The sequence below is a fragment of the Mauremys reevesii genome, linkage group 2 (assembly GCF_016161935.1).
Source record: "Mauremys reevesii isolate NIE-2019 linkage group 2, ASM1616193v1, whole genome shotgun sequence".
Taxonomy (NCBI): domain Eukaryota; kingdom Metazoa; phylum Chordata; order Testudines; family Geoemydidae; genus Mauremys; species Mauremys reevesii.
Genome location: NC_052624.1, coordinates 3381667 through 3392796, shown reverse-complemented (window position 1 = coordinate 3392796; position 11130 = coordinate 3381667). Strand labels below are relative to the sequence as shown.

General features: G+C 46.9%; 1 protein-coding gene across 11 annotated transcripts in view; it reads right to left on the bottom strand.

Moving 5' to 3' along the window:
- The window catches only part of MAP4 (microtubule associated protein 4), a 288369-nt gene that overhangs the window by 6849 nt on the left and 270390 nt on the right, over positions 1-11130 (bottom strand). For 8 of the 11 annotated variants that reach the window (XM_039526893.1, XM_039526890.1, XM_039526884.1 and 5 more), the window contains 4 exons: positions 10449-10529; positions 6540-6621; positions 3880-3992; positions 140-314 (listed from right to left, as the gene is read on the bottom strand). In XM_039526893.1, coding sequence (XP_039382827.1) covers positions 140-314; positions 3880-3992; positions 6540-6621; positions 10449-10529 — 451 coding nt within the window. The remainder of the gene's footprint in view (positions 1-139; positions 315-3879; positions 3993-6539; positions 6622-10448; positions 10530-11130) is intronic. The other 3 variants (XM_039526892.1, XM_039526894.1, XM_039526889.1) reach the window with 1 other exon arrangement.

Below are 11130 nucleotides of genomic sequence, written 5' to 3'. Positions count from 1 at the left end.
GGCAAAATATTGATAGAAAACTGTAACTTTAAGCTTAAATCCGTGAGCTCAACATCCACAGGCTGCTCCGCCCCTGCTGCGAGTGCTCGCCCCGCCCCGCCCTGCGGAGCTGAGAAGAGAGGAAGGCACGAGCACTTACTTGTTTCTTGGATCTGAGTGCCGAAGCTCTGAATTTCCCTTTGGTCACCACCACCCACAGCGGGCGCAGTCGGCCCTACTCCATTCTCCCGCATTTCACTGTCTGCCTGGGGCGCTGTCACATCTCCATTCTGAGGGGCCTGAGCCAGCAGCGCTGCCTCTTCGCTCCCCTCAGGCTATAATGAAACAATGGGGTCGGGGAGGACAATGACGTGTCAGTAGAAGGATGGGAATGAAATGGAGTGAAATGAAGAAACTCCAATCAGGGTCCCACGGAGACCCCCCTCCGCACGCACCAAGATGGGGGGTGGTTAGAAATGGAGCAGAGAAGTGCTACAATCAACTCTTCAGTTTCCTGAAAACCCACCTGTGTTGAGCAGCTCTCCAATCAGAGCAACATCTGGCAGTGACACGCTTCAATAACCCACAACCCCAGCCCGTCTCCCAAAACCTCACTGGCCCCCCGCCACAGCTCAGCTGGCTAGTCATAGCAGTCACTGAATGAGCGCTCGTATTATTAAACCTCTAGTCACTTCAATGGAACGCGCAGTACGTTCACATGCAGTACCAGGCTAGAACAAAGTGACACCATCACCCTGGAGAAGACGACCAAGCATTACCCTGCAGGATTAAAAGCGAAGGGACTTGTGAAAATAAGTGATCTGAATATATTGCAATGAGGTAATAATTGGAGATATATGACTCTCCTAGAACTGGAAGGGACCTTGAAAGGCCATCTAGTCCAGCCCCTGCCTTCACTAGCAGGACCAATTTTTGCCCCAGATCCTTAAGTGGCCTTCTCAAGGATTGAACTCACAACCCTGGGTTTAGCAGGCCAATGCTCAAACCACCGAGCTATCCCTCCCCAAATCAGTCTCCTTGATTTGACTGGTTCTATTTCTTACTTGCCAGAGTAATAACGCACAGTGGATCCGACAGCCACGAAGGCCAGGAGACCACACCCTTGCCATACTGGCTGAAGCGGGTCTATGGCCATTTGGTGCAGCTCTGTTCTGTGACATGTTCTCCGTAACACGGGTGATCCTATCTGGAATCACCGATTTCCAGCACACTGCTGTTGGGAACATGCTAAGTTAGAGCTGTGGCTTCTCCAGGGGAATGCAGAATTATCGGGAAAGCCCCTCAGCAGATGTGACTAGCAGCACAGAAGGGGGCTGGGCAGAGACGAGACACCATCTGGAAGCAGGCTGGGTTCATGGGCCGAGTGAGCACTGCAGACAGAACTCATCTGTATTGTGCACTCTCTGTATCGAGGGGCGCTGTGGATGGGCCTGACTCTAACGATGAATGCCACCATCCTGCTCCTGCTCACCACGCTCCTTTGGTGAAAGCCTTTACAAAATGGGTTCCTCAAGCAGCCAAGGGAATGCATTTGGACCAAGGATTTTGCTGTTTCCTTTCAGAGAATCTGAGTGGGGGCTGAGAGATCTTATTGGCTATAGGTATGGCCATTTCCTACACTGCCTAGTGGGACTGCAAATCTAGCAATAGCTGGCAATTCCCCACCAGCCTCGTGCAGCCTCGACAGACAGTGCACCCCTCTGACCCCCTTTCGGGGGGGTTAAACCCACATGCACACAACCATAATTTTGGTACCTAGATAATTCTGAAGAAAAACACACAGAAACTTGCAAGGTTCCCACCTCTACACCATTCTGCCACAAGCAGAGCAAGCCCAGCAGTCTTGCACCTGACCCCTTGACTGGCCACTAAAGGGCAGTTAGTCAGAAAAGTACCTCTCTCACTCGGGTCTGCGCATCTGTGATTTACTATTTAAATCAAGGTCTGGCTCCCGAGAGCCCGGAACAGCCCACAGAGCTACAGATGAGCAAGCTGGAGTCTGGCCTGCCTCACACCGGGGCAACGGAGATAGGTAAGATCTGACGGCAGGTGTTGAGGGAAGAGGTACTAGGCAAATGTCCAGCTCTGACAGGGAAATCACAAAGCAAACTGCATGTGGAGGTGACAGAGACACTATCTATGGAACCCGACCCCACTGGACAACACTGGCCATCAGCAAACTGCACTAGTGTAGTTACCGTAGAGCAGAAATAGCTGGAACAGCCTGGCATAAAATAGAACAGGGATTAGATTCCAACCCCTACCCTAATACATCAACTACTTTTATACCTACTTAAAGCCATTTGCCTGCTAAAGTCTGATTGGGAGCTAAAATTAAGTTAAAAGGATTCAAAAGTGGAAGAAAAATCCTACTTTTCCCTAAATAAATATTGTTGGCAGTGTCTCAATTTTAATGGGGTCTATTTGTATCCTTGTTTGTGTGTGAATCCTGCCATGTATGCCAGTCTCCCAGATCCTACACAGACACCGGAACAGGGACTGTTTATGATCCTGTTTGATGCAGAACCTAGCACAACGGGCCCCAATCTAGACGGCCTCTCGGTGCTCCCACAACATAAATGTCAGTTACAAACAAACAGGATTGAGACAATGGAAAGCTAAAGCATTTGGAAAGGGATGTGTTTCTCCAGTGCTCTCCCCAGTGGCCGAGATGACGCTGGCTTTTGTGCTGGAACACAGGATTTCTTCCTTCCTATGCCACAGGGCTTAGAACTAAACCTCTGGTGCCAATGAATCTACCTGAATATGTGAACTCCAGCTCCATTCTCATGAGTACATGGCTTGGTATGTTAGCCTGGACATTCATAATGAAAAGGTCATCAAAGTGGGGGTGAGTTCCCACCCGTAACAGCAGACGCCTCGTGGCTGTAGTAAAGCTGAGAGATGCTCCAGTGCAATTTACAGAGCTGTGGCTGAGGGTAGTTGGAATTATTTCATGTCCTTGTGGCAGAGAAGTGCTGTACCAAGATAGCATCCCAACTCTAAAGCAAGAATTCATCCTTACAGTTTTCCAGAGGAAGGGTTCAAGAGCTGGGTTTAGTATGAGGTCAAACCCACCCATGGAGGATTCTACCAGACAGATTCCTTGATGCAGTAAAATGCCTATTTGCAGCCCACAGCACACTGATCTCAGCAGCTCTGTTTGGGAGAGAGCTTCCAACTAGCCATTCCGGTTGCTCTGACGGGTGCAATAAGGAAGTTACACAAACACTTAGCCAGGACTAGCGAGCTGGTATTCTAACATCACACAGAGGGAGGAAAAGTCGGACGCAAGGCTCTCCTCTCACCCTCGCAACAATGGACCTGTTTAGAGATCTAGCCTAAAAGATTAAGCCCCTTCTCAGGCCCTCTAGAGAGAGGGAGACAAAATTAATCAGGCTGCTCTCTCAGAGCAGGGGTTCTCACACTCTGCATCGTGACCCGTTTTATTGGGGTCGCCAGGGCCTGCGTTAGACTCGCTAGGACCCGGGGCTGAACCTGAAGCCCGAGACCCACTGCCTGGAGCAGAAGCCGAAGCCCGAAGGCTTGAGCCCAGGCTACAGCTTCAGCCCTACGTGGGATCGTGTCGTAACGTTTGCTGTCAGAAAGGAGCCGTGGTGCAATGAAGCTTGAGAACTGCTGCTCTAGAGACATGCCGTGGGACCCATCTGGAATGGACACTGACATGGTTCAGAGCTCTCTCCCATTTAGCCCTTCCTTGTTTTCTAGATTTAATGACAGAGTGATTATGGAAGTGATGCTGGGAATGAGTAAATGGCCACAGGCTGACTCAAGGGGGCAGCTGGATGCATTAGCAATGAGACAGGGAGCTGAACTGAGCTCAAGAAAACTTCTCTCACAGAGCAGAATGAAATGTACCTTCACCGTGCCTCCTGCTGGCACGTGTCCGACGTTGTCCAGAGAGCCCACTTTCGCCTGCGCCTTCTCCTTGAAGTTCAGTTTCTGGTTCTCGATTTTGACATCGCCTCCCCCTGGAGCAAGAGAAGCGGATGGGATTCATTATTGGTTTCAGAACAGGGGAGCACTTGGAGCAGAGTCTGACCCAGGACCTCCCTCCTCCTCCTGCTCCAAACCCACCCCCAGAGTTTTGCGTTAAGCCAATTACTTTGCAGGGGGTAGAGTGGAACAGTGCATTAAGTGTCTCAGCCTTTCACCAACTGAGGCCTGGGCTCAAATCTGATTATTGTCAAGATGAAAGTTGGTGAATTCCACCTCTGCATACAAAACCACAACACAAGCAAGCATGAGTTCCAGAGTTCAACCCTGGAGATGCCCCTGTGCAGAGAATGCTGTATGTTAGGACGAGTATGTAGGAAGAACTGCACATTACCACCTTCATTGTATCAGAGGTGATTCCATCTTCTCTCCTCCAAAGGAGTACAGTCATTCCACGTTTAAATGTCAAGGTTATTTCTGATTGCATCCTCTAACTGCCCACTCACATACATGTGCAGACACCTCTCCCTCCATGTCCTTTGGCAACCTCATCTCATTATTTATGTGGATGTTTGCAAGGGATCCACGACCTGATCTTGGTGTACGATTTCTGACTCCCTTTCATTCACTGCATTCCCCACTAGTTTATCTAGTCCAACAAAGAACTAGATAAGTTCATGGAGGATAGGTCCATCAATGGCTATTAGCCAGGATGGGCAGGGATGGTGTCCCCAGCCTCTGTTTGCCAGAAGCTGGAAATGGGTGACAGGGAATGGATTACTTGAGGATTACCTGTTCTGTTCATTCCCTCTGGGGCACCTGGCATTGGCCACTATCGGAAGACAGGATACTGGGCTAGATGGACCTTTGGTCTGACCCAGTATGGCCGTTCTTATGTTCACTTATTTTCCATTTCCTCTCCATCTCCATCAGCTGCAATTGTAAAACTGCATCCGCTAATCACTGTCTTCTAGGGCAGGAAGGACCTGCCTCATTCCAGACAGACTCCAGTAACACTGCATAAACAGCTCGGGAGGCAACCCTATGTCAGCCGTGCAGCCAACAGCACGACCCACAGAACAAGCAAATCCACTTTACCCTCCCCAGACACTGGGGTGGGGGAGGAGAGAAATAAGCCAGTTCCTATGTTTGACAGTGCTGCACTCTGCTGGAGGGATGGAAAGAGGCCCAAGACCTACTTGAGACTTGTGGCAAGTTCTCAATGAATGTGGGAGGGCTGCAACCCCCATCAGGTAACAGGAGACGTGCAGTGTATTTCTGCTTCCTCTGACAATTTTATTAGAAAGCTGTTCATATAGTCAAACACTGGCGGCAATTTCAGCCCTCCAGGGACGTCATTAAATACATACGCTCCTCAGCATTTTAAAAGAATTTCTGAGCTTTGTGTGGGTGAACAGAATCCTTTCTGGCCAATGGATTTTATCCCATCATTTTGGCCACACAGAACTGCTTAAAAATGTGTCATAACAGATAATTCTTGCAGGACTATTGTGTTTTAATCAGCCCTGGACAAGAGCAGTTATTGTAGTGTAGCGTACAGCTTGTTACTGCAAAGCACTGAACAGACAGAGGCCAAGTTTGTCACACTATGTTCTCAAAGTGGGAGAGAGTTTTTGATGCACTGAACCATGATGTTTTGTGCACAAGGTTGAACTGCTTTCAACCCAAGAGACTTTCAGGCTAGGTCTGGGGACTTCTTTGGAAACAAAGACTAGCTTGTAGTGTTTGTTTTCAGGTTTGGACTGTGAGCTCTGTTTTCTTCACACAGGCATGTTTCATTACCAGGGGACTCTTCTATGCAGGTGAATGTCCAGAAAAGCCAGTAAGTCAAGGGCCTGGACCATACTCTTTGGGCTTACTCAAGGGTCAGCTTGATCTGACACGAAGCAAAGTGTAGACAACTGGCCTGCAGCCGTAACTGTGGTCCTGTCAGCATTTCAGCTACAGAGAGGGTCTGCTCAGTGAGGAGTCCAATGGAAATCTCAGCTATTGGAAGAATTGGTGCCTCTGCTGTGTTGTCAGTGGGGAACAAACAAATACTTGCACATCCATTCAGTAAAGTGATTTAGGATCATTTGAGGCCAGGTGTTACAGAACAAGTACGGATTGTTACTGTACAACACACTAAAAGGTCTCCTGCATCTGTTCCGGAGAACTGGAGAAAGGTTACTTCACCCTTCTCTAAAGCCTTCCCTCGGAGGATCTCATGAAGCCTCAAACCCCTTGAAAGGCAGGTATCTCACCATTTTAGAGTTGGGAAAACTGAGGCAGACGGGTTAAGTGACTTGCCTTGTTCTAAGCTTGGCTGTAACAATGACTTGCTATTTGGGGCTTAGAACAAGGCAAGTCACGCTCACAGCCAGGATTAGAATCAGCTCTCCTGATTCCCAGTCCCCTTCTCTAACCAAGAGATCATGCTGCATCCCTAAGAAACTAGGTACTTCCCTTCGGAATACCATCCTTCCACCTAACTTGCTCCAATTGGGATCACAGGTTCTGCCTGAATGACATGCAGCATTCACTAACTGGCAAAGTGGGAGGGTGCACACTAAGAGTTTTACCTGGCTTGTGTTTTATATTCGTTTTAGAGCCACACTTTGAGGACACTTTGGAAATGTCAACTTTCTTGCTCTGGATCTGCACCTACAGAGACAGGAAGGAACAACTCAGCACAAAGAAACATTTTTTATGAAACTGGAAACCACTGTCTCACCGCAAAGGGCAGTTTATATTTAACGAGGTCTTAATTACCCTCGCCACACTTTTCCCGTTAATCACCTGGCTGGTAGGTGTCAAATAGCACTGCTGATGTAAGTTTCAAGAATTCTTAAGAAAAAGGCAAACATTCATTAGTATTATCAAAAGCCCTGTCCCAGCCAACAAAGGGTGAATATATGCAAGTAGAGACGTGTACTGAATAAAACCAGTAGAGATGGATAGTGACCAGAAATGAGTGTCTCTTATGGCATATGCATATGAGTATTAAAGTTTGACCAAAGAAGCCAATTCCACCACCAAGTTCCCCAGACTGTTTCTACCCAACACCAGCCTTGACTTTTAAACCTGTCCCATGTCTTGGCCTTCAGCCAAGTGCCAGGAGAGAAGCTGTCTGTATTGGTCCATTTGGAGCAAGGCTATCCTACTGTGGTGCCAAGCATATACCACAGACTCCAACTTTTTATCTACCATCTTCAGCCAACAAACCAAGATGTGGATCCACCTGATATTAAGTCTGTGTCTTTAGGGCACGTTGACAGGCATGCGCTGCTACGTGTGGGGACAGACTGCATCGCCACACCTCAGACTGTGTCTTACTGCTGTTCTAAAACAGGCTGGATTGGGGGTTCTCGGAGATAAGCTATGGAAATATATATATTTTATTTACTGGATTTTATTTGCTGCAGCAACATCATCACAAGGTTGTTTTCTTGACAAATCTCAAACTACGCACATTTGGGCCTGATCAATACCCGACTGGGAAACCTCCGGAAAACCAGCAACAGCAGTAGTGCTGGCCCTCTTCTGGGTCAGCAATGAGCCAGTGTCGCAGCATGAAGTTAGCATAAGGCTGGTGGAGGTGTCCTCTTTAGGAAAAGATGTAAAGCCAAGGCTGTTGTTACTTTAAGTCATTAAAGATTTCACAGTCTTTTCCCCCAGAATGGGGTTTTAGCCCTGATTCCTGGGCTGAATTCTAGCTTCAGTAACTACACTGTGCCTCCTGGAGTTTCAGTAGCATGTGATATGCTTCCGCTGCTGCCCCTAACCTGCTGTGTAGCTTTGTTGTGTGCCACCAAACAGTTGACCTATTCCATCCCAGAGGAAGCTGCATTTCAGTGGCAAATGAAGTTATTCTTGCCTGGTTAATTTGTAAAATGCTGCATGGAAGATGGGGTTGGGAAGGAATTTTCCTCCAAGGAAGATTGGCAGAGGCCCTGGAGGTTTTTCGCCTTCCTCTGCAACATAGGGCACAGGTCACTTGCTGGAGGATTCTCTGCATCTTGAGGTCTTTAAACCACGATTTGAGGACTTCAATAACTCAAACATAGCTTAGGGGTTTCTTCCAGGAGTGGGTGGGTGAGATTCTGTGGCCTGCATTGTGCAGGAGGTCAGACTAGATGACCATAATGGTCCCTTCTGACCTTAAGTCTATGAATCTATGAATATCACCACGATTTCCCCCACAAGGAATTCATAACTTCTAGTTATTTTAATAGGACTAACTCATAGGGGGGCGGGACTTGGGAAGATCTTCTTATCTAGTTCCTCCCTTGCTTGGAATATTCAGTATCAGATTATCCATATAAACAAAATGGAAGTATTTCCTTAGTATTGACTTCACCTCTTTATAAACTAAAGAGAGAAAGTGAATGAGGTAATATATTTTATGGGACCAACTTCTGTTGGTAAGAGAGAGAAGCTTTCAAGCTTACACAGAGCTCTTCTTCAGGTCTGGGAGCTTCTAAACCATTGCAATTGCCATGATGAAGCCCATTAAGAGCCTACTGTGAAGCTTCAGGATTCATTGTGTGCACATGTGAAGCTTTGTATTTGTAACTTGGCTTTTTTTGAGGGGGGGAGGGGCAATTGGGTGAATTAGTTTAGTGCTTGCATAAGGTGCTGGATTCGATGCTCTGTTTGTTCACAGAATAGGTACAATCCAGACAGAAGTAATATAAGCCCCCTCTATATTGTCTCATGCCAATGTCTCTCAGTCGTGACCTGGAGGAGCCCGTTAGCCCTCTAGGGATTAGAAGAGAGTTCAGTGGTCATGGTCCATTCAGTCTTTGGTCTTCACAGAGTCTGCCAATAAAGTTGCCAATTAGTGATGATGGCTTTTATGATATGGCCGTTTGTTTGGCGAGAACTGGACTAAGATTCTGTCGCTTGGCTATTTGAATGGTAAAATCTGGATATAAGAATGAGGACCTTGAAGAAGTCATTATGATTTCTCACAATATCTTTAGGTTCTGGACAGCTGTTTCTTGTAAGAGTCTCAATCTCCCACTTCCTACTAAAGCTATGTCTACACTACACAGCTTTTAATAACACGGCTGTGCCACTACAGCCATGCCACTATAAGGTGCGTTGTGTAGCTGCAGTTTGTCGTCAGGAGAGAGCTCTCCTGCTGACAAAAAACTTCCACTCCCAACAAGCGGCAGTAGTGTTGTCAGCAGAAGAGCGCTCCTGCCAACAAAGCACCGTTCACACTGGCACTTTTCGTTGACAACACTTGTGTCTTTCAGGAGCGGAGGTGTGCGTTTTTTAGTGCGTTTTGGTCAGTGTAGACAAAGCCTAACTTGAATGACTGAACTTGTCCCTCTAAAGGACATGTTCTCAGACTCAGGGGCCGAAGTGAAGTGCTGATTTAGTTGCCTAACTTTAGGCACTCTGGGTAGGAAGTGTGACTGTTACTTTCCTTTAGTTTTTCACCTCTCTAATCCACTCTCCATCCACTTTCCATTAGCTGGGTGGTAGCCCCAAGGCACCAAAGAATCCACATGCTCTTAGAAGAATTCCGAATGATCTCACCCAGACCCTTTGATAACAGGGATAAAATGAATATACAGGTTGTCCTCAGACTTATGACACAATCGGTTCCTGAAAATCGCATTTTAAGTCAAAAACTTCGCAACTCGAATTTCCCATAGGAACAATGTCGGATTGAGTGTCGTAAAATCGAAAATGACGTCATAAAGTTGAAACAGGACTTTATAAATGTCGTGTCGTTCATCGTAACTAATGCCGTAAACGATGGGTTATCCTAATGTCTTACTCCTCACTAGGTTTAAACTTACCGTAGGCATTTTATTTCTATTGCTTTGCTTTTGTATTTTTTCTCCTTATTTATAAAAATATAACAAACACTATTTCCAGATAAAATCTAATGCTGCATGCTTTGGGATCTTTCTACTAAACATAATGGAAGCAGTAAAATAGTCTACAGCCTTCGACCTCAACTTCTCAGTATCCAGACAGTCAATCACCGCCTTTGCACATAGGAGTCGGAGCAAGCAGGTTCCTCCCCATCCCCCCCGCAACTTTTCCCCCAGAAGGTAACTGAATGATTTGGCTAGTGAGTCCCAGTCACTTCTACCACAGCAGACCTTTTTTTTTTAAAACGGCAACACCAAACCCGAATAGCTAGCTTTTGCTAACCACTCTGCTTGCCCCAAAAATGCCCAACAGCCATTACTGAGGAGAGAGCGCACTGGAACTGTGGACTAGAGTAGCATTGGAACCGAGGACTTTTCAATCATTCCTATCAGCTGTATGGTTAAAAACTTTAAGAACAGGGAGTTTCTGTGAGCAGATGCAATGAGACGACTCTCTCATGCTGTCTGACTGGACAGAAAATGTCTCAGAAGTGGACACCTGGTACAGTGCCCAGGAATAGCAGAGGGAATGCAAAACGGACAAAAGGAAATCCAATCATAAGAAGCCAGGTGTGCCAGCCTGGCTCTTCTACTCACATTGGTACTGCCTGGGCTGGGTTTGGGGGCGATGGACGGCTGGGAGCGGCTGCCTGAAGCTGGCTTTGGGGCATTTGGAACCTGAAAATGATAAGCACTTTATTCTCTGTTCTTAAAGGGAACAGCTTAACTATTGGACTGAGGAGGAGCGATATAGTGGTGACAGGGAGAGAGAGATTGGGAGCACAAAGAGCTGAAAGAGGATACCTCTTCCCTAGAGCTGGAAACATCCCCTAGAGGGGACAGAAGAACAGTAAAACTGAGAGAAGAGGACAGGTTTGGTGGTTTATTACATGGGCTTTTTAGTGTAAAGTGAAAAACATTCCCGACAACCCAAGGTTTTATTCTGTAACATGTCTGTTGATAACAGGAGGAGGAAAATGTACATGAGGCCCAGCCAGAAATGTACTGTACAAAAAACCAATCAACAGAAAAGGAGTGGTTTATAAAATAAAGCCCCTTTGGATGCATAACAGCTGCTCTTTAGCAGTACGGCTGAAAGAACCCGTGCCAGCAATTCAGATTATATCTAAACATTATGTTCCAAGCTCTGGGGATACAGTTAGACCAAGTTAGCAGTAAGAAACAGGAATGTACCATAGCCAGAAAGCAACATTGTACATGCACACACACACCAGCTGATGAGCCAGTCTTTGACCACCCCCACCCCAATCTTCCTGAC